The sequence below is a fragment of the Rhinoraja longicauda genome, chromosome 6 (genome assembly GCF_053455715.1).
Source record: "Rhinoraja longicauda isolate Sanriku21f chromosome 6, sRhiLon1.1, whole genome shotgun sequence".
Taxonomy (NCBI): domain Eukaryota; kingdom Metazoa; phylum Chordata; class Chondrichthyes; order Rajiformes; family Arhynchobatidae; genus Rhinoraja; species Rhinoraja longicauda.
The window spans coordinates 42,593,279-42,617,618 of NC_135958.1; the positions used below are offsets into that span (position 1 = coordinate 42,593,279).

At 45.7% G+C, this 24,340-nt stretch overlaps 1 protein-coding gene across 3 annotated transcripts in view; it reads right to left on the bottom strand.

Annotated features, from left to right (window-relative positions):
* The window catches only part of jph3b (junctophilin 3b), a 154,230-nt gene that overhangs the window by 98,690 nt on the left and 31,200 nt on the right, over nucleotides 1-24,340 (bottom strand). For all 3 annotated transcript variants that reach the window (XM_078400870.1, XM_078400869.1, XM_078400868.1), the window contains exon 2: nucleotides 9,629-10,403. In XM_078400870.1, coding sequence (XP_078256996.1) covers nucleotides 9,629-10,403 — 775 coding nt within the window. The remainder of the gene's footprint in view (nucleotides 1-9,628; nucleotides 10,404-24,340) is intronic.

The following is a 24,340-nucleotide window of genomic DNA, read 5'->3' on the forward strand; positions in this document are numbered from 1 at the left end:
TTTTTTTATTACTTTGCAAAAATTTGCAAAAATGAATTTAATCCATTTTAAAATAAGGCTGTAAAGTAGCAAAATGTGGAAAAAGTGAAGGGGTCTGAATACTTTCTAAGTGCACCGTATAGCAAATCTAAAGGCCGCCTCAACAATTGTCAGTGACGGGGATGAAACTGCCCTGTCACCAGCCATTATAACTCTATGCAGCTCCTGTATAACTCTATGCAGAAAGTTACAAGATAAACAATGAAAAAGCAGAGCAACAATTGACTAATGTGTCTTCTTAGGCCCCATCGGTCATGGCTGACCATGGGTGCATAATTGTCTAATATGTTATTTCTAGTATTACTGAAGGGTATTACTGAAGGGTAACCACACAATGAGTTGCTGCCTTACAGCGCTTGCAGCGCCGGAGACCCGGGTTCTATCCCGACTACGGGTGCTGTCTCAACGGAGTTTGTACGTTCGACCTGCGTGGGTTTTCTCTGAGATCTTCGGTTTCCTCCCACACTCCAAAGACGCACAGGTTTGTGGGTTAATTGGTTTGGTAAATGCCCCTCGTGTGTGTGTAGGATACTGTTAATGTGTGGGGATCGCTGGTCGGTGCGGACCCGGTGGGCTGAAGGGCCTGTTTCCACGCTGTACTTCTAACCTAAACTAAACATTTTTACACAGGAAGTGGTGGATGTATGGAACAAGCTGCCAGAGGAAGTAGGTGTGGCATGTGCAGAAACACCATTGAAAAGATATTTGAACAAGAGTGTGATAAGGGAAGGATTTGAGGCGTATGGGCCAAACTTGGAAAAATGGGACTAGCTTAGATGGGGCATCTTGGCCTACATTAATGAGCCAGGCCGTAAGGCATGTTTCCATGATATGTAACTATGACTATATGACTCTTGTTGCAGAATATTTTTGAGGATTTACAATTCATAAGTAACAAAAGTAGTCCTGTGCCATTTGGCTGTTCAGGTTTTCTCCACCATTCAATAAGGTCATGACAGATCGAATCTTGGCTTCCACACTTTCCTACCTGCTCTGCAATAAAGACATTAAATCTCAGCCTGGAATACACTCAGTTATTCAGGCACCGCAACTTTATGAATTAGAGAACTGCATAGATGCACAAATCTCTGGGAGATGAAATCCTTCCTGATTTCAGGTTAATTACTTTGAAACTCTGCCCGCTATTCCAGCTTCCTCTGTGAGGGGAAACATCCTCTCTACATCTAATTTGTCTTGTTCCCTCGCAATCTTCAATCTCTCACTGATCACCTTTTATTACTCCCACCACCAAAGTGTGCAGGCACAACCTGTTCAACCTCTGAATGAATGAATGAATAGGTTTATTGGCCAAGTATGTGCATATACAAGGAATGTGCCTTGGTGCTCCACTCACAAATGACAACACAAACACACAGTTAACAATTAAGAATAAAGCATAACCACATCAAAACAATCTCTTCATATAACAAACCTTTATTTCAGGAATCAACTGAATGAACTTTATGTAATAACATAGAACATAGAACACAGAAGAGTTATGTGTGGGAAGGAATTGCAGATGCTGGTTGCACCAAAGACAGGCAGCATCTCTGCAGAGAAGCAATGGGTGACGTTTCGGGTTGAGACCCTTCCTCTTCAGGACCAGGAGTCTTGATTCCTGGGATGGCAGGACTTTCATATGAAGAAAGACTGGATAGACTCGGCTTGTACTCGCTGGAATTTAAAAGATTGAGGAGGGATCTTATAGAAACTTACAAAATTCTTAAGGGGTTGGACAGGCTAGATGCAGGAAGATTGTTCCCGATGTTGGGGGAAGTCCAGAACAAGGGGTCACAGTTTAAGGATAAGGGGGAAGTCTTTTAGGACCGAGATGAGAACATTTTTTTTCACACAGAGAGTGGTGAATCTGTGGAATTCTCTGCCACAGAAGGTAGTTGAGGCCAGTTCATTGGCTATATTTAAGAGGGAGTTAGATGTAGCCCTTGTGGCTAAAGGGATCAGGGGGTATGGAGAGAAGGCAGGTACGGGATGCTGAGTTGGATGATCAGCCATGATCATATTGAATGGCGGTGCAGGCTCGAAGGGCCGAATGGCCTACTCCTGCACCTTTTTTCTATGTTTCTATGTTTCTATGAAATGTCACCCATTCTTTCACTCCAGAGATGCTGCCTGTCCCGCTGAGTTACTCCAGCATTTTGAGTCCATCTTAAGTCCACCATAATTGCTGCTTGTGAAGAGAGTAGTTTCTCTCAGAAAAAGCCACGATTGGTTCGAGAATGACCAGCTGATCAGGAGCTAATTAGATTCAAACCAAAGACATTTCTGGATTGTACGCATTGCCATGCCTCAAGATGCAACTTCCATCTGACCATCTGAATAATGAGGCCCAGAGACCGAAAGAGCAGACGGCAAGAGTGCTGGAGATCCAGCAAATCATTGCTTTCCATCACATGCATGGATCTGATTGCACAGTCACGGCGGCTATCTCTGGCCCAATATCCAAAGACCAAAGGAGACCATGTCAAAGACAGAGAACACACCCACTGAACAAAGCACTCCAAAGAATATCTCAACCACAACATCCACACACTGGCGCATCTGGTAGAGCTGCTGGCTCGTGACTTTAAAGACAACAATAATAATAATAATAATAATAATAATAATAATAATAATAATAATAATAATAATAATAATAATAATAATAATAATAATAATAATAATAATAATAATAATAATAATAATAATAATAATAATAATAATAATAATAATAATAATAATAATAATAATAATAATAATAACTTTTATATAGCACTTTTCATGCAAATTGAATGGAGCCCAAAGTGCTTTCCTCAAAAACAAACACAGGTCTGAACAAAAATACAATTAAAACAGTAAAGACATAGGTTGTTAATAGCATACAAAGCACAGATTTATATAAAATATAAAATGTAAAATGTAAAATTGAGAGTGTACAAAGAAAACCAAAGTAAAATCACTTAAAAGCTTAAATAAAAAGATATGTTTTTAGCTGCCGTTTAAAAATGAGTGTGCGTCTCTCATGGCCCAGGGTGGGGTATTCCACAGCTGTGTGTACGTGCGTCTCTCATGGCCCAGGGTGGGGTATTCCACAGCTGAGTGTACGTGCGTCTCTCATGGCCCAGGGTGGGGTATTCCACAGCTGTGTGTACGTGCGTCTCTCATGGCCCAGGGTGGGGTATTCCACAGCTGAGTGTACGTGCGTCTCTCATGGCCCAGGGTGGGGTATTCCACAGCTGTGTGTACGTGCGTCTCTCATGGCCCAGGGTGGGGTATTCCACAGCTGAGTGTACGTGCGTCTCTCATGGCCCAGGGTGGGGTATTCCACAGCTTGGGGGCGTTGTTGTAAACGGCTGCTCCACCAATGTTCTTATTGCTGTGGCGTTGAGAGGCCAACAGGCCGGCATCAGCATACCTGAGCGCTGGAGTAGGGACAGAGGGAAGGAGGGACTCTGTACAATATGCTGCTCCCAAGCCATTTAGGGCTTTGTAGACAAGAAGGAGACCTTTATAGTCTATCCTGGATCTCACAGGGAGCCAATGAAGGGAGTGTAATACTGGGGTGATATGTTCCCTTTTCTTGGTATTTGTTGTTGGGTTTCATCCTCACCTTCAATGTGTGGAATTCTGTGTGGGATTTTCACGTTCTCCCTGTGACCACGTGTGTTTCCTCCACTTTCACCCACATCCCAAAGACGTGCGGGTTTGCTGGTTAATTGGCCTCTGTCCATATCCCCCCAGTCCCTGCTTTTCCATATAGCTATCCAAAAGTCTTGTGAATGCCACTCTCGTATCTGCCTCAACCATCACCACCAGTAACGCATTTCAGGCCCCATCCACGCTCTGTATAAAATCTTACCGCACACATCTATATACTAAAACTCTCGTTTGTTTGTTTGTTTGTTCCTGAACTACAGCCAAAACGGTACACGATAGCGCAACAATTTTAGGCCCACCTTACTCACCGTCGTCCCTTTGGTGCCAATGGAAGAAGTTTCATTGAAACCGGTGTTATATTTTTAAAGTAATTCACATTTTAATGTTTAAATCTATCTCCTAGAGGGGGAGGGAGGGAGGGAGGGGGGTGGAGGGAGGGGGTGGAGGGAGGGGGTGGAGGGAGGGGGGAGTGAGGGAGATGGAGTGGGGGGAGGGGAAGGGGGGAGGGGAAGGGGAGGGGGAGGGAGGGGGAGGGATGGGGGAGGAAGGAGGGAGGGGAGGGGAGGGGTGTAGGGGAGGGGGAGGGGGAAGGGGAGGGGGGAGGGGGGAAGGGGAGGAGGTGGAGGGGAGTGGGGGAGGGAGGAGAGGGTGCTGCACCAATGCAGGAGAGGTTTGGGCCCAACGGGTCCACGGTCTAGTCTCCTTTAAATTTTGCCCTTCTCACCTTAAAATTTGCCTTCTCTCTGGTAGACTCCAGTGCAAACTGCTCTAAGAATCCATCTCGGAGGCACTCTACAAACTCCCTTTCTTGGGGTCCAGAACCAACCTTATTTTTCTCAGTCACCCTGCATATTGAAATCCCCCATAACTACAGTGGCATTATGTTACATGCCAGTTTTAACTCCTGCTGCAACTTACACCCTAAATCCAGGCTACTGTTTGGGGGTCTGTAGATAACTCCCATTAGTGTCTTCTTTCTTTTACAATTCCTCAACTCTATCCACAGTAACTCTACCCCGTCAGTCCCTATGACCCCTTGCAAGTGACTGAATTCCATCCCTCACCAACAGAGCTACCCCACCTCCTCTGCCCACCTGCCTATCCGTTCTCTAGGATATATAACACCAAATATTCAGTTCCTCCTGCAGCCACGTCTCTGTAATCCCCACAATGTCATACTGTCATACCTACCAACCTCTAACTGAGCCTCAAGCTCATCCACTTTACTAATTAAATTACCGTGTGCTTTCTCACTCTCCGAGATTGATCCCTGACCCCCACCCATCTCACAGTCAGTTCATGCACTCGTCTTCCCCCATAGTCCCTGCCATCATCTACACAGGTTGTAAGAATTGTGCATTGACTAGGTTCGACTAGCCCCGACCCGGGCTCAGATCGCCCGGCGTGGGGTAGCTGAGATCCCCCCCGATGCAGGAGCGTGATCGCCCCGATGCGGAGGTCCGACCACCGGCTACGGGAGCTAAGATCGTCCCGTCAACGGAAGGTTCGAGGCCCCCGACCACGGGAGAACAAAGAAGGGAAAAAGATTAATTTTTTTTGCCTTCCATCACAGTGAGGAATGTGGAGGAGTCACTGTGGTGGATGTTCATGTTAAAATGTATTTTGTGTGTTCTGTTGCTTTTTATTGATATGACTGTATGGCAAATGACATTCCTCGTATGTTGCAAAACATACTTGGCTAATAAAGTATGATTATGATTATTGTTGGGCAAGTTCAAGGCTCCTCCTAAAATATCACTCACAGTCACAACCTCCTGTTCCTCTTTCCTGATCAATTCTGCAATAATAATTCTAAGCAGGGTTCAGGTAGGCTCCTTACATTGTGATCTGAGAACCTGGATTCCAGTTCATCTAGTGAGTTAAAATCCCTTGAACTGCGGATAGTTACGATAGATTTGATGGCCATGGACTTCATTCGTTTAGAGAAGGCAACTTCAGATGAACAAGATAACCTGACCTGCACTATTCTGTGCTCAGCTGACAAGAAACATGGTATTTTGTAACAAAAAGCTGTGATCCAGTCCACATGAAGTAACCTTTCAAATGTCTAATTTGGAGTCTGATAAAATACCTAATACTTCCAGGACACAAATAGAAATTTCTCAGTCGTGTTGACATTTCAACCAAGTAACTGCGTCTGGTTTTGAGTTCTTTTCCCAGTAGTTTAACCCTTTGACAGCTTTGAGAAAAAATAATGAGTGATGTAAAAGTTAGTGAATGAGACATATAAGTAGAAGGTATTTATTCACAAAATGCTGGAGTAACTCAGCAGGTCAGGCAGCATCTCGGGAGAGAAGGAATGGGTGACGTTTCGGGTCGAGACCCTTCTTCAGACTGATGTCAGGGGGGCGGGACAAAGGAAGGATATAGGTGGAGACAGGAAGATAGAGGGAGATCTGGGAAGGAGGAGGGGAAGAGAGGGACAGAGGAACTATCTAAAGTTGGAGCAGTCGATGTTCATACCACTGGGCTGCAAGCTGCCCAGGCGAAATATGAGGTGCTGTTCCTCCAATTTCCGGTGGGCCTCACTATGGCACTGGAGGAGGCCCATGACAGAAAGGTCAGACTGGGAATGGGAGGGGGAGTTGAAGTGCTCCCCCACATATAAGTGACTCTCTCTCACAAACATCAATGAAAAAAAAAATCAGATTCAAGTTGATCAGAATCAGATCAAATACAAATTTCACTCTTAAGTTCAATTTAACCTTTGGTTCAAACTGGGCTGGAGCTAGGTGAAAGGGTAAGAAGAGTGATTGTCATTGATTTTGTCCCTTGATTTGGGAGTGGGCCGATGGTAGCTGAAAAATAAACATATATTTTAGTCGGAGAGGAAATGTCTGTGTTCCTCTTTATTTGGATTCCAGCACCTTTCTCATGGCTAGCACGAGCCCACATTGCACATGGCGTGTTAGCCTTCAATGCGAGAGGATTTGAGAAAAGGAGCAAGGAGGTCCTACTGCAGTTATATAGGGCCCTGGTGAGACCACATCTGGAGTATTGTGTGCAGTTTTGGTCCCCTAATTTGAGGAAGGACATTCTTGCTATTGTGGGAGTACAGCGTAGGTTCACCAGGTTAATTCCATGGATGGCGTGACTATAGACAACAGACAATAGGAGTAGGAGTAGGCCATTTGGCCCTTTGAGCCAGCACCACCATTCAATGTGATCATGGCTGATCATTCTCAATCAGTACCCCGTTCCTGCCTTCTCCCCATACCCCCTGACTCCGCTATCCTTAAGAGCTCTATCCAGCTCTCTCTTGAATGCATTCAGAGACTTGGCCTCCACTGCCTTCTGAGGCAGAGAATTCCACAGATTTACAACTCTCTGACTGAAAAAGTTTTTCCTCATCTCCGTTCTAAATGGCCTACCCCTTATTCTTAAACTGGGGCCCCTGGTTCTGGACTCCCCCAACATTGGGAACATGTTTCCTGCCTCTAACGTGTCCAACCCCATAATAATTTTATATGTTTCGATAAGATCCCCTCTCATCCTTCTAAATTCCAGTGTATACAAGCCTAGTCGTTCCAGTCTTTCAACATACGACAGTCCCGTCATTCCGGGAATTAACCTAGTAAACCTACCTTGCCCTCAATAGCAAGAATGTCCTTCCTCAAATTTGGAGACCAAAACTGCACATAGTACTCCAGGTGCGGTCTCACTAGGGCCCTGTTCAACTGCAGAAGGACCTCTTTGCTCCTATACTCAACTCCTCTTGTTATGAAGGCCAACATTCCATTGGCTTTCTTCACTGCCTACTGTACCTGCTTGCTTCCTTTCAGTGACTGATGCACTAGGACACCCAGATCTCATCGTACGTTGCCTTTTCCTAACTTGACACCATTCAGATAATAATCTGCCTTCCTATTCTCACCACCAAAGTGGATAACCTCACACTTATCCACATTAAACTGCATCTGCCATGCATCCGCCCACTCACACAACCTGTCCAAGTCACCCTGCACCTCATAGCATCTTCCTCACAGTTCACACTACCACCCAGCTTTGTATCATCTGCAAATTTGCTAATGGTACTTTTAATCCCTTCATCCAAGTCATTAACGTATATTGTAAATAGCTGCGGTCCCAGCACCAAGCCTACCCCATTAGTCACTGACATATGATGAAAGAATGGGTCGACTGGGTTTGTATTCACTGGAATTTAGAAGGATGAGAGGGGATCTTATAGAAACATATAAAATTCTAAAGTGATTGGACAGGCTAGATGCAGGAAAAATGTTCGCAATGTTGGGGGAGTCCAGAACCAGGGGCCACAGTATAAGAGTAAGGGGTAGGCCATTTATGACTGAGATGAGGAAAAACTTTTTCACCCGGAGAGTAGTGAATCTGTGGAATTCTCTGCCACAGAAGGCAGTGGAGGCTAATTCACTAGATGTTTTCAAGAGAGAGTTAGATTTAGCTCTTAGAGCTAACGGAATCAAGGGATATCAACAGTTGTACAGGGCCTTGGTGAGATCGCACCTGGAGTATTGTGTACAGTTTTGGTCTCCTAATCTGAGGAAAGACATTCTAGCCTTAGCGGGAGTACAGAGAAGGTTCACCAGATTGATCCCTGGGATGGCAGGACTTTCATATGAAGAAAGACTGGATAGACTAGGCTTATACTCGCTGGAATTTAGAAGACTGAGGGGGGATCTTATAGAAACATATAAAATTCTTAAGGGGTTTGAGAGGCTAGATGCGGGAAGATTGTTCCCGATGTTGGGGAAGTCCAGAACTAGGGGTCACAGCTTAAGGATAAGGGGGAAGCCTTTTAGGACCGAGATGAGAAAACATTTCTTCACACAGAGAGTGGTGAGTCTGTGGAATTCACTGCCACAGAAGGTAGTTGAGGCCAGTTCATTGGCTATATTTAAGAGGGAGTTAGATGTGGCCCTTGTGGCTAAAGGGATCAGGGGGTATGGAGAGAAGGCAGGTACAGGTTACTGAGCTGGATGATCAGCCATGATCATATTGAATGGTGGTGCAGGCTCGAAGGGCCGAATGGTCTACTCCTGCACCTATTTTCTATGTTTCTATGATATGGGGAAAAAAGCAGGAACGGGGTACTGATTTTGCATGATCAGCCATGATCATATTGAATGGCAGTGCTGGCTCGAAGGGCCAAATGGCCTACTCCTGCATCTATTTTCCATGTTTCTATGTCAACTCTTGCATGTTTTGTACAAAATTCGCACGATGGTCATTTTTGAAATCTTGAAATTTTGCTGCTTTTGTCCACTTTAGTCACTGTATTCTCCATTGCAAATCCTGGTCAAAGCCAAGCATATGTGGCATTTTCTTACCTTTTTTGAGCCTATCCAGAAGTAAAAATGTGCCCAGGGCCACATATGGTCAACCTACCACTAACTGTTGAACAAAGAGACTCTTTGCCCATCATTTACTCTCACCCCCACAGCCTCTACCAGTGTTTACAATCTACATCCTGTTATTTAGTTTTAGTTTTAGAGATACAACGCAGAAACAGGCCCTTCGGCCCACCAGGTCCGCGCCGACCAGCCATCCCCGCATATTAACACTATCCTACACCCACTAGGGACAATGTTTACATTTACCAAGCCAATTTACCTGCATACCTGAACGTCTTTGGAGTGTGGGAGGAAACCGAAGATCTCGAAGAAAACCCACGCAGGTCACGGGGAGAGCGTACAAACTCCATACAAACAGCACCCGTAGTCAGGATCGAACCCGGGTCTCTGGCGCTGCAAGTGCTCTTAATCTACCATTTTTAAACAAGGTCTTCAGTCCTGATACATTTATTATGTACATAATCCTTTCAATTAAAGATGCCCATGACATTGCATTCAATGTTCATATTGTCAACATGAACGTGTACATATCAAACATAATGGTAAATTCTATAATCATCATGAATGTACAGACATCTTCCTACCTGGATGCAGAAATCTCAGCTTTCTGTTTGGCAATAGCTGCAGCTCGCTCAGCTGCTTCCACTGCCCTATCCACTTTGTCCCGAATCTTACTTGTCCGCAGAGGAATCAGATTCTTCCTCTTCCCACTCACCAACACATTCTGTTTATATTTGCCTTCTTCTTTAGTTCCGTCGGGGAATGTTGTACATCCGTAGCCATGCCTCTTGTTGCTCAGCCACTCCCCCTCAAATTTCAGTCCGTCAGACCGGTGGCTTAACCCAAAGCCAGAGCGCTTGTCGTTCTTCCATTCACCTACGTACATCTCCGTGGCGGTGGCATCTATGTCGTCCTCAATGACCGACAGGTCTGCCTCCCCCTCGCCAAAGCTGACAGGGGAGTTGATATCGCTGGCTGTGGAGCTGACAGTACTCATTCCAGCTTCACTTCGGAAGGAGCTCTGCTTGCTTCTTTGGCTGGCTAACGAACTCTTGGACTCTGACTTTCGGAGTTTCAGTCCACTCAAAAGGGACCTGCGGAAGATTCCTTTTTTTTTGTTTTTGGCTGAGAGAAGGTCATTGTCGCTGTGCATAGTGAGAACAAAGCCCCCCCTAGATCCTGCAGGACTTCCGGCTGAATTGTCCGGGTGCATGGCTGTGCCATTGCTGTGCTCACTTCTCAGAGAGTTAATAGAAGTTCTAAGAGGAGACCTGATAACAGCGGCCATCCCGTAGGGAACACTCTGGCGGAAACCATACCCATGACGCATTCCTCCCACCCATTGACCTTGGTAGGTACCTGTAACAGAAGAAACATGGTGCAACTGTTAAAGGAGTCATGTTCACCTCCATAGTTGAATACATTCATAGGTACAAATATAACTGATTATTTTTTGACGCTGATCAAACATGAGACATCCATGAAAAGTTTGAAGAGAAAAGGAACTACCTGCTTCTCAAGGAATTAAGTAAAAACTCAGTGATTAACTCCCTATTTACACAATTGAAATGTAGTTCAGTTTAGTTTATTGTCACATTTAGTTTAGAGATACAGCGCGGAAACAGGCCCTTTCGGCCCACCGGGTCCGCGCCGACCAGCGATCCCCGCACATTAACACCATCCTATACCCACTAGGGACAATTTTTACATTTACCAAGCCAATTAACCTACAAAAACCTGTACGTCTTTGGAGTGTGGGAGGAAACCGAAGATCTCGGAGAAAACCTAAGCAGGTCACGGGGAGAACGTACAAACTCCGTACAGACAGCGCCCGTAGTCGGGATCGAACCCGGGTCTCCGGCGCTGCATTGGCTGTAAGGCCCCACTTGTACCGAGGTACAGTGAAAAGCTTTTTGCTACATGTAACCAGTCAGTCTCGGAAGCAATGAACAGATACCAGATGCGGATGGGCTAAGAGGGAACTTTGGACAGGTTAGGCTTGCCACCACTGTTCAGAAGGGCAGTGGGGAATTGATTGAGAAATGTAAGATCGTGAGGGCCATGACAGGGTAGATGGGGGGAGGATGTTTACCCTTGTGGAATGATCTAAAACTGATTGAGGAGGCGGAACATTAGGTTGAAGCAGACATCGATAGCTGAGCTGGAGGCAATGTAGCAATTAAAAAGGGAAATACAATACAAAATCGGTGAGAGATGTTTTGTTTCTACCTTCAAAACAGTGGGAGAGCAGCCATCTTACTGAAAAAAGAAGCTAACGCTAAAAGATCGGCAGGAAGAAGTAGAAGAGTGTTTTTATTAAAGATCTACACTAAACGCTGTAGTGTAACTCAGCGAGGTGATGTCTTAGGTAACTAAGCAACAGGTGATGTCTTGTGTTGAGATTCTTTACAGGCTAGTTCACAATTGCTGATTGAAGAGGTGGGACATTAGAATGAAGCAGGCGTCCGACAGGCTGAGGTAGAGGCAGAGCAGCAAATAAAAGAAGGCAAGGTAGAGCTGGCGGCAGCCATGTTGAGGCAAAGTATGATGGGAGGCTTTGGTTGAGAGGCTTCAGGGAGCAGGGAGCAGGGAGCAGGGAGCAGGGAGCAGGGAGCAGTGAGCAGTGAGCAGGGAGCAGGGAGCAGGGAGGAAGTGCAGCCCTGTCAAGCCCAGAGCAGAACAGCAGCACGTGGGACGTGTCAATAGGTGCTGTGAGCAACACCTAAAGGAGGCATGCAGGAAACTTACCGAATAGTGAAAGGCTTGGATAGAGTGGATGTGGAGAGGATGTTTTCACTAGTGCGAGAGTCTAGAACCTGAGGGCACAGCCTCAGAATAAAACAACCTACCTTCAGAAAGGAGATGAGAAGGATTTTCTTTAATCTGAGGATGGTGTATCTGTGGAATTCATTGCCACAGCCAGCTGTGGAGGCCAAGTACATGTATAGTTTTAAGGCGGAGGTTGGCAGATACTTGTTCCGTCAGGGTGTCAGGGGTTATGGGGAAAAGGCTGAAGAATGGGGTAAGCGGGAATGATAGATCAGCCATAATTGAATGGCGTAGATGGGCCAAATGGCCTAACTCTGCTCCGATGACTAATCAACTAATGAACTGGAGGTATTTATTCACAAAATGCTGGGTAACTCAGCAGGTCAGGCAGCATCTCAGGAGAGAAGGAATGGGTGACGTTTTGGGTCGAGACCCTTCTTCAGACTGAAGAAGGGTCTCGACCCGAAACGTCACCCATTCCTTCTCTCCTGAGATGCTGCCTGACCTGTTGAGTTACTCCAGCATTTTGTGAATAAATACCTTCGATTTGTACCAGCATCTGCAGTTATTTTCTTACAACTAATGAACTGGAAGTGACTTTTAAAAATATGGAGTTGAGTGAGAGAAGGACAGCAGAATTTTATGTCTCTCAATAGGTTGAGAGACTTTGGAATTCTCTCCCTCAAATGAAAAAAGCAAACCCTATAAATAGATACAAGGCAGAGGAGAGTTAATGGGATAGGTGGAAATGCAAAGATGAGCTTATAATCGCATAAGCCTTAGTCTTATTGAATGGCAGCACAGATAAAGGGCCTACTCCTGCTCCTAATTTGTACATTAGTACAGTATGTTGGTAAGCAAACTAAAACAGTGAGGAAGAAATAACAGAGACCGAAACAAAACAGTGAATTATGAAATAATGAGGAATAATGCGGAGATAACTTTCCAGGCCAGGCAGCATCTGTGGAGGATAAAACGGCTAGTGTTTTATTTTGATGATCTTCCTCACAACTTGGAGAAGAGAATTGACTTGAAACTTGCTGCAGGTCAGTGGGGGAACAGGTATTTATTTTGTCTTTGTTTATCTACAGATCACACTTTACAGTAAGATTTGAAAGTGGCCAAGTAAATTAGGCTAGAAATAAAACAGAAACATCAGATAGCATCTACGTCAGGAGAAAAATATTTAATATTTACTGTATGTGCAGTTTGACATCTTGCTTAATCAAATGGAAAAATCCAGTACTATCCAACCTATTTGTTTCTGGCACGACTGACCCCAGCTCTTCATTCCCTTGTTCAGGACAGATTTTACTGGCCCATATCCCTGGAGAATGCCCTGGATACTAGAGACAATCATAAGTTCTTTTAGTTTAGAGATACAGCACAGAAACAGGCCTTTCTGCCCACCGGGTCCGCGCCAACCAGCGATCCCCGCACATTAACACTATCCTACACACACTAGGGACAATTTGTACATTTACCCAGTCAATTAACCTACATACCTGTACGTCTTTGGAGTGTGGGAGGAAACCGAGGATCTCGGAGAAAACCCACGCAGGTCACGGGGAGAACGTACAAACTCCGTACAGACAGCACCCGTAGTCGGGATTGAACCCGGGTCTCCGGCGCTGCATTTGCTGTAAGGCAGCAACTCTACCGCTGCGCCACCGTGCCACCCTTCACTAGTTGTTGCTGGTCAATAATCCAACTTTGATAAATGTTCACAAGGCAGCAGTGAGTTTTGTGTGTGAGCCAACCTCTGATTACAGCACAGGACCCATGTTTCTGCTGCTCCTCCCTCCTGTAATGGTGCAGCCACAACTGTGCAATACTCCAAAGCGACCACACCAAAGTCCTAGAGAACTGCATCATGACTTCCTGACTATGCTCAATGCCCCGACCAATGAAGGCAAGCCTGCCATATGTTTTCTGTACCTCTCTATTTACACTCTGTTGCCAATTTCCGGAGGCGATGGATGTGGATCCCAAGATCCCTCTGCACATCAATGCTGTTAGGGCCTTGCCATTAACTGTATACTTGCATAGGAAGGAACTGCAGATGCTGGTTTAAATCGAAGGTAGACACAAAAAGCTGGAGTAACTCAGCGGGACAGGCGGCATCTCTGGAGAGAAGGAATAGGTGACGTTTCAGGTAGAGATCCTTCTCATTTGTCCCTGATATTCGACTTCCCAAAGTGCAGCACATCACACTCACTTGGATTAAATTCCATCTGTCATTTCACCACCTATTTCTCTAGCTGATCTATACCCTGCTGTATACTTTGGCACACTTCCTCACAGTCGGCAACTCCAGCATTCTTGGTGTTGTTTAGTTTAGTTTAGTTTAGAGATACAGCGCGGAAACAGGCCCTTCGGCCCACCGAGTCCGCACCGACCAGCGATCCCCGCAAATGAACACCATCCTGCACACACGAGGGACAATTTACGCATACACCCAGCCAATTAACCTACATACCTGCACGTCTTTGGAATGTGGGAGGAAACCGAAGATCTGGGAGAAAACCCACGCAGGTCACGGGGAGAACGTACAAACTCCATACAGACAGCACCCGTAGTCGGGATTGAACCCGGGTCTCTGGCGCTGCAAGGCAGCAACTCTACCGCTGCGTCACCGTGGCCGCCCTTGGCAAACTTACTAACCAACCCATCTATATTAATGTCCACGTCATTTATGTATATCACAATGAACAGAGGCCCCAGCACTGATCCCTGTGGAACGCCACTGATCACAGAGCTCCAGCAGGGACTCCAACTATCTTTGGTCATTCCCCTACCTTCCTATGTTCCTTGCAGGAACATGCCAGTCCCTAGCTTTGGTCAACTGGCCTTTGAATGACTTCCACATGTGGACTTACCCAATAACAACTGCCCCCTCACGACATTGTAATCTGCCTTACTCCAATTTAGTACCTTCCCCTGTCCAGACTTACCACTGTTCACAACAATAAGAGTTTTGATCACGGTCTCCAAAACGCTCTTCCACCCCAACACCAATCATCTGGCCAGACACATTACCCAACAAAATAAACACAAAAAGCTGGAGTAACTCAGCGGGACAGGCAGCATCTCTGGAGAAAAGGAATGTGACGTTTCGGGTCTGAAGAAGGGTCTCGACCCGAAACGTCACCTATTCCTTTTCTCCAGGGATGCTGCCTGTCCTACTGAGTTACTCCAGCTTTTTGTGTCTGGCTCGGTTTAAATCAGTATCTGTAGTTCCTTCCTACACATTATCCAACAAAATGTCCAGTACTGTGCCTTCTTGAGTTGAACTATTCACATTTCTTTGAGGAAATCCTCTCGGATACTCCTGAGGAATTCTGCCACGTCTGAGCCTTTTGCACAAAGTACGTCCTAGTGAATATTGGTAAAGGGCGCAGCGGTAGAGTTGCTGCCTTACAGCAAATACAGCGCCGGAGACCCGGGTTCCATCCCGACTACGGGCGCCGTCTGTACGGAGTTTGTACGTTCTCCCCGTGACCTGCGTGCATTTTCTCCGAGATCTTCGGTTTCCTCCCACACTCCAAAGACGTACAGGTTTGTAGGTTAATTGGCTTGGTAAATGTTTTTAAAAATTGTCCCTAGCGGGTGTAGGATGGTGTTAATGTGCGGGGATCGCTGGTCGGCTTGGACATGCTGGGTGGGGATCACTGGTCTGCGCTGTATCTCTAAACTAAAGTTAATGTCACCCACTGTGACAACCCTGTTCCTTTTGCATCTTTAGGTTAACCGTCAACATACCTGTTCCTCTATCAGCCGCTGGCTGGTCGTGACGGGGGCCTATAGCACAACCCCAATTACATCCTTCTTAGTTTTGAGCTCAACCCATATCACCTTAGTGGATGAACCCTGCAGTGTGTCCTCTCTGGGTGTCACGATGAATACTCTCCCTGATTGCAAGAGCAAACTTCCCCTTTTACCTCCCACTCTTTCAGGTCTGAAGCATTGAAACCCTGGAACATTGAGCTGCCCATTGGTCCCTCACGCAACCAAGTCTTCATCGTGGCCACAACATCATAGTCTCAGCCACTGATCCAGGCTCTCAATCCATCGACTTTACTCAAAATATCAATGTGTTAGAATGAGCACACTGCAAGTACAAATTGCTTCAAGGGCGGTCACGGTGGCGCAGCGGTAGAGTTGCTGCCTTACACCGAACGCAGCACCAGAGACCCGGGTTCCATCCCAACTACGGGCGCTGCCTGTACGGAGTTTGTACGTTCTCCCCTTGACCTGCGTGGGTTTTCTCCAAGATCTTCGCTTTCCTCCCACACTCCAAAGACGTGCAGGTTTGTGGGTTAATTGGCTTGGTAAATGTAAAAATTGTCCCTAGTTGGTATAGGATAGTGTTGATGTGCGGGGATCGCTGGTCGGCACGGACCCGGTGGGCCGAAGGGCCTGTTTCCGCGCTGTATCTCTAAACTAAACTAAATACAAATCAAATACAAATCAATTCAAGTACTACTTGAGTTCCTTCAATTTGCCACATTGCTCTAAAAATCATTTGGGTAGATATTGCCCTTTTTTGATGTTTATGAAAAATCAAAATTGGAAATTTGATTACTGATTCAATAGAATTTTAAGTATTTTCAGAGTTTTTAAATAGGGTTACATACAGGTAGGAAAACAGATAATAATGCTGCAAAGATACACATTTAGTGACACACTTATTTTCAACTGCTTGTTAATACCCAGGATAAAACAACTATTTTTTATTACAAAGAGTAAAATAAACCAGTCAATTTTATTAGACGGACAGATCATTCTGTTTCATGAAGAGGTCATGTTTGTAATCATGCAGATGATTTTTTTTACAAATTCTAAAGTGTTTTCTAACTATCTAATTTCAACCTCAAATTGAATCCAATTTCATGTTGATTTTTCATGCATGTAAAAAAAAAATTGAAATAGAAAAAATATATCGACTTGCAAAAAATCAGAAATAAAGATTGAGAGACTTAGATTGGATTTGTTTATCAATACATTGGGTGGCACGGTGGCGCAGCGGTAGAGTTGCTGTCTTACAGCGCCAGAGACCCGGGTTTGATCCTGAATACGGGTGCTGCCTGTACGGAGTTTGTACGTTCCCCCATGACCTGTGTGGGTTTTCTCCGAGATCTATGGTTTCCTCCCACGCTCCAAAGACGTACAGGTTTGTAGGTTAATTGGCTTGGTATAAATGTAAAATTGTCCCTAGCGTGTGTTAATGTGTGGGGATCACTGGTTGGTGCGGCCTGTTTCTGCACTGTATCTCTAAACATTATTTGGAGCAATCACAAACATGAAAAGGCAGACAAGCAATGTAATTATTTGGTGATCTGATTTGGTCAATTGATCATCTCTGATTTTTTGACAAAATGTTGTTTGTTGATTGACTGGTTCTGTGGCCCATGTACATTAACAAGCGTTGGTTTTCCCAACCATGGCCGATGAATGGAAATTATCATTGATTACTTTGCATTTAGTCAGAAGGATATTAAAACTGATTGTCTGACTGCTTGAACCAATTTTGCCATCTTACTTGCATCCAGCCACTTACAATTGCATTTTATATGCAAAGTTTTCTGCAGTCAGTCTGAAGAAGGGTCTCGACCTGAAACGAGGTCACGACATCCGGAGGCTGCAGCGCATTGTTCGATCAGCTGAGAAGGTTGTTGGCTGCAACCTTCCCCCCTTGACGAACTGTACACTGCAAGGGCCAGGAAGAGAGCGGGCAAGATCATCTCTGACCCCTCTCACCCTGGCCCCAAACTCTTTGAAGCACTTCCCTCTGGAAGGCGACTCCGGACTGTCAAAGCAGCCACAGCCAGACATAAAAACATATTTTTTCCACGAGCATTAGCTCTACTCAACAGCCAAAAGTCTGTAGCCTCCTTGTGCTCTGGTATTTTGTTTCATTCACATGTTTAAACTATAATGCTTTATTCTTAATGTTTTAATGTTTTATGTTTTATTCTTAATTGTCTACTGTATGTCGTGTTGTTACTTACGAGCAAAGCACCAAGGCAAATTCCTTGTATGTGTACATACTTGGCCAATAAAATTTATTCAATTCAATTCAATTTAACGTCACCCATTCCTTCTATCCAGAGATGCTGCCTGACCCGCCAACCTACTCCAGAATTTTGTATCTATCTTCAGATTACTATGAAAGTATATTGAACTCAAAGGTAGGTGCAGGAACTCCACATTTAGACAAGTTTACAAGGATGATTAAAACACGTCAGAACATCAGCACATTTTGTTCTTTGCAACGTGACATGGTTCCAGGATTTCAGCTGGGCCAGATGTCACCGAGCACAATGGTGTAACACTTTGCAGTCAACGTTGAGCCACCCATAAGTTACTAGTTACAAACATTGGATAAGTTCCAATAGAAGCAACAGCAACTTTCCAACCAGCAATTTGGAAGTCACTGGGAAAGTACTTTAAAGGGATGGATGTTTTCCAAGGAAGCCAGTTCTCTGGTGAGAAATTACTCCAAGGTCATTACTGGATTTGCCATCATCTAAAATGCATTGAACACCTTGTGTTTCATTGTAATGCAGCCGGTGGAGTTCCTGCCTCACAGTTACAGTGATCTGAATTCAAGCTTGGCCTCGGCTGCTGTCCAGGTGTCGTTTATGTTCAACTTAACTTTCTTTAAATTATCATTGTTAGGTAGAAGATAAGTGCAGGAGGAGGCTATTTGGCCTTTCGAGCCAGCACCGCCATTCATTGTGATCATGGATGATCGTCCACAATCAGTAACCCTTGCCTGCCTTCTCCCCATATCCCTTGATTCCACTAGCCCCTAGAGCTCTATCTAATGCTCTTTTTAAATTCATCCAGTAAATTGGCCTCCGCTGCCCTCTGTGGCAGAGAATTCCACAAATTCACAACTCTCTGGGTGAAAACGTTTTTTCTCACCTCAGCAAAACTGCACACAATACTCCCGATTGTTCCAACATTCATTTTGGCCAAAGCCAACATCCTGAGCTGCCCTCGCCTGCCCTCGGGACCTGTCCATGTGCAGGTTCACATTCTCTCGGTCATCGTGGGGTTTGTCCCAGGTGCTTCCTCCCACATCACAAAGATGTGCAGGTTGGTTAGTTAATTGGCTGTGGTAAGCTGTCATATAAATGGGTATATTATTTATTATAATATAATATAGTACAGGTGGGAGTTTATTAGAGCATGGGGAGAATAAAATGGGGTGGTGAAGGTGGTTGGCATGGTTTCTTATAGAAATGTATAAAATTATAAAAAGGACTGGACAAGCTAGATGCAGGAAAAATGTTCCCAATGTTGGGGGAGTCCAGAACCAGGGGCCACAGTCTAAGAATAAAGGGGAGGCCATTTAAAACCGAGGTGAGAAAAAACCTTTTCACCCAGAGAGTTGTGAATTTGTGGAATTCTCTGCCACAGAAGGCCTATTAACTGGATGAATTTAAAAGAGAGTTAGATAGAGCTCTAGGGGCTAGAGGAATCAAGGGATATGGGGAGAAGGCAGGCACGGGTTACAGATTGTGGATGATCAGCCATGATCACAATGAATGGCGGTGCTGGCTCGAAGGGCCAAATGGCTTCGTCCTGCACCTATTTTCTAGGTTTCTATGTCTCTGTGGGCTGAAGGGCCTGTTTCTGTGCTCTGTGATGTGATATAGTTTTATAACAGCTTTTGAATTTGCATATGTCAATATGTTTTTGATTTGGTGGATGAATGGCATTAATTTTCAGGGCCTGGCAATGTTCTACAATTATTTCAACACTGGGATCTCTGGCAACAACCATTGACGTGGCCTTCTTTCCGATTTGATTATAGTCAAGTCAAGTCAATTTTATTTGTATAGCACATTTAAAAACTTCCCACGTTGACCAAAGTGCTGTACATCAGTTCAGGTACTAAGAAACGAACATACAATGGCACACAAACATAACAGCACATACATAAACAGTTCACAGCGCCCCCTCAGAGAGCCTCAAACGCTACGGAGTAGAAATAGATTTTGAGCCTGGACTTAAAGGAGTCGATGGAGGGGGCAGTTCTGATGGGGAGAGGGATGCTGTTCCACAGTCTCGGAGCTGCAACCGCAAAAGCGCGGTCACCCCTGAGCTTAAGCCTAGACCGCGGGATAGTCAGTGGCCCCAAATCGGCCGACCTGAGGGACCTGGAGATAAAGTGGTGGGTTAGAACATTTTTGATATTGGGGGGCAAGCCCGTTTAGGGCTTTGTATGCGAATAGGAGGAGCTTGAAGTTGATTCTGTACTGTACTGGGAGCCAGTGGAGAGAGGCCAGGATTGGGGTGATGTGGTCCCTTTTACAGGTACCCGTCAGGAGTCTCGCTGCGGTGTTTTGGACCAGTGTATAGGGAGTTGCAGTAGTCTAGGCGGAAGGAAATGAATGCGTGGATGATTTTTTTAATGTCGTCAAATTGGAGGAATGGTTTGATTTTAGCTATGGTACGAAGCTGGAAGAAGCTGGCTTTTACCACAGCATTGACTTGCTTGTCAAACTTTAATGCAGAGTCAAATATCACGACAATGTTTTTGACATGCGGTTTGACTAGGGAGGATAGGCTTCCAAGGCTGCCTGTTATCGTTTTGATGGAGTCGGGGGGGGCCGAATATGATGACCTCAGACTTGCTCTCGTTTAATTGGAGGAAGTTCTGTGCCATCCAACATTTTATGTCCTCAAGGCAGTGTAAGAGGCTGTTTAAATTTGACTGGTTGTTGGGTTTCAGGGGGAGGTAAAGCTGAGTGTCATCAGCATAGCAGTGGAAAGAAATGGCGTGCCTTTGAATGATTTAGCCGAGGGGGAGCATGTATAGAGAGAAGAGAATGGGGCCTAGGATGGAGCCTTGTGGAACCCCGCAGGTGAGGCTAGCTGGAGAAGAGGAATAACTGCCTATGTTGATGGAGAAACTCCTATTTTTGAGGTAGGAAACGAACCAGCTCAGGGCAGTGCCATCAACGCCAACCCCGTACCGGAGACGGTCAATAAGGATGGTGTGGTCCACTGTATCGAACTGAGGTCGAGAAGGAGCAAGATTGCACAGTCGCCTGTGTCGATGGCGAGAAGCAGGTCGTTGTGTACCTTCAACAAGGCAGACTCTGTGCTGTGGTGGGCTCTGAAACCTGACTGGAAACTTTCCAGGATGGTGTTTTGGTGCAGGTAAGGCAGTTGTTGATTTAGAATTACCTTTTCAAGGACTTTTGACAGGAATGGCAGTTTGGAAATGGGTCTGTAGTTGCTAGGCAAGGTGGGGTCTAGGTTAGGTTTTTTCAGTAGGGGCTGGACCACCGCGTGCTTGAAACAGGTTGGAACGGTGCCAGTGGCCAGAGAACTGTTGATAATAGAGAGGATGCTGGGACCGGCTATTGCAATGACATTCTTCAGAAGGGCAGTGGGGGCAGGATCAAGGGGGCAGGTTGCAGGTTTCATAGTGGAGACAAGCTTTGCAAGGGAGGATAGAGTGACGGGTTGGAAACAGTCCAATTTAGATGAACAGACCAGTGAGACAGCTAGGTCACGGGTGGCAAGGGAAATATTCATTCTAATGTTCTCAACTTTGCAAGTGAAAAATTTACAGAATTCTTCGCACTTAGCAGGGGACCCAACTAAGCTGGTACTGGGGGCGGAACATATGACAGAGGTAATAGTGCTAAATAGGACCTGGGAATTATGAGAGTTTGTGGAAATAAGGTCGGAAAAGTATTGTGCTCTCGCAGAGTTTACTACTTCCTGGTATTTCCTGGTGTACAGCGTTAATTATCCTTGCGGCGTTTGATGAGAATACTGAAGGATCTTGTGCTAGTGTGTAAGTACATAGGTGCCACACCACACAATCATCCATAACACAGCTAATTAAGGCATTTATTCAACCAATTTGACAGAATATTTTGATGAGTTTACAGATAGTGTTGATGAGAGTAAGGTTGTTAGTTATGTTGTGTAAAATGTACTTCCAGGGTTTTGATGAGACTGATCAGCAAAAATGGGGCTGATAGCATGAAAGGAAAAGTGATTTTCATACATTTCACCACTAATTTCCATCCAGCTCTTAAATATACTTGGACTATCTCCGACATCTCCCTCCCGTTTCTGGACCTCACCATCTCCATCACAGGAGACAGACTAGTGACTGACATCTACTATAAACCCACTGACTCCCACAGCTATCTGGACTACACTTCTTCCCACCATGTCTCCTGCAAAAAGTCTATCCCCTACTCCCAATTCCTCCGTCTACGCCACATCTGCGCCCGGGATGAGGTGTTTCACACTAGGGCATCAGAGATGTCCTCACTCTTCAGGAAACGGGGCTTCCCCCTCCCATTATAGATGAGGCTCTCACTAGGGTCTCTTCTACATCCCGCAGCTCCGCTCTTGCTCCCCCTCCCCCCACTCGTAACAAGGACAGAATCCCCCTTGTTCTCACCTTCCACCCCACCAGCCAGCGGATCCAATAAATCATCCTCCAACATTTCCGTTACCTACAACGGGACCCCACCACTGGCCACATCTTCCCATCTCCTCCCCTTTCTGCATTCCGCAGAGACCATTCCCTCCGTAACTCCCTGGTCCACTCATCCCTTCCTACCCAAACCACCCCCTCCCCGGGCACTTTCCCCTGCAACCGCAGGAGATGCAACACCTGTCCCTTTACCTCCCTCTTCAACTCCATCCAAGGACCCAAACAGTCTTTCCAGATGAGACAGAGGTTCACCTGCACCTCCTCCAACTTCATCTATTGTATCCGCTGCTCTAGATGTCAATTTCTCTACATCGGCGAGACCAAACGCAGGCTCGGCGATCGTTTCGCTCAACACCTTCGCTCAGTCCGCCTTAACCAACCTGATCTCCCGGTGGCTGAGCACTTCAACTCCCCCTCCCAGTCTGACCTTTCTGTCATGGGCCTCCTCCAGTGCCATAGTGAGGCCCACCAGAAATTGGAAGAACAGCACCTCATATTTTGCTTGTGCAGCTTGCAGCCCAGTGGTATGAACATTGACTTCTCCAACTTTAGATAGTTCCTCTGTCTCTCTCTTTTTCCCCCCTCCCTCTTCCCAGTTCTCCCACTGTCTTCCTGTCTCCACCTATATCCTGTCTTTGTCCCGCCCCCCTGACATCAGTCTGAAGAAGGGTCTCGGCCCATTCCATCGCTCCTGGATACTACCTGACCTGCTGAGTTACTCCAGCATTTTGTGATACCTTTGATTGCATTAAAAATATGTGCAAGGGCAAAGGAAATATACTTTATTAAACATCAGGGCGGCACAGTGGTGCAGCGGTAGAGTTGCTGCCTCACAGCACCGGAGACCCGGGTTCGACCCCAACTACGGGTGCCGTCTGTACGGTGTTTGTACGTTCTCCCCGTGACCTGCGTGGGTTTCTCCAAAATCTTTGGTTTCCTCCCACACTACAAAGACGTACAAGTTTGTAGGTTAGTTGGCTTGGTATGTTTATAAATTGTCCCTAGTGTGTGTAGGGTGATGTTAGTGTGCAGGGATCGTTGGTTGGTGAGGATTCGGTGAGCCAAATGGCCTGTTTCCGCGCTGTATCTCTAAACTAAACTAAACTAAACACAAAGTTAACAAAGAAACAGAGGGCCATGCTGAATGGTTGTTTTTCGAATAGAGGAAAGTGGATCGTAATGTTCCCCCAGGATCAGTGTTAAGGTCATTGCTCCTTGTGATTTTTTAGTTTAGTTTAGAGATACAACGCGGAAACAGGCCCTTCGGTCCACTGGGTCCGCGCCGACCAGCAATCCCCGCACATTAACACTATCCTACACACACTAGGGACAATTTTTAAATTTCCCAAGCCAATTAACCTAAATACCTGTATGTCTTTGGAGTGTGGGAGGAAACCGAAGATCTCGGAGAAAACCCACGCAGGTCACGGGGAGAACGTACAAACTCCGTACAGACAGCACCCGTAGTCGGGATCGAACCCGGGTCTCTCTGGCGCTGCATTTGCTGTACGGCAGCAACTCTACCGCTGCGCCACCGTGACCGCCCCGGTTCTATTTTAATGATCTGGACTTGCGGCTGCAAGTCATAATTTCTGAATTTGTGGATGACACAAACCTTAATTGTATTGTGAACAGCAGGATACTAATAGAATGCAGCTACATATAGCCAGGTTGGTGGAATGGGCAGGCACAGGGCAGGTGAGGTTTAATGCAGATAAATGTGAGGTGACGCATTTTAGTAGGAAGCTGTGTAAACTAAATGGTAGAGTTTCAAAAGAGGTGCAGGATGAGAGGGACCTGGGGGTGTTTGTGCATAAGTCATTTAAAATGACTGGGCAGCTTGAGAAAGCGGTGGATAAGGCATAAACAATTCTGGGCTTTATCAGAAAAAGCAAAGTGGATGAAGGCAAGGAAGTCATGCTGAACCTTTGTAAAACTCTGGCCCAGCCTCAGCTAGAAGGTCAGGTTCCATTCTGGATGCCACGTTATAGAAAGGATGCAATGATATGAATTCATAATAGGTTAATGAGAATATTTTCTGAGATGA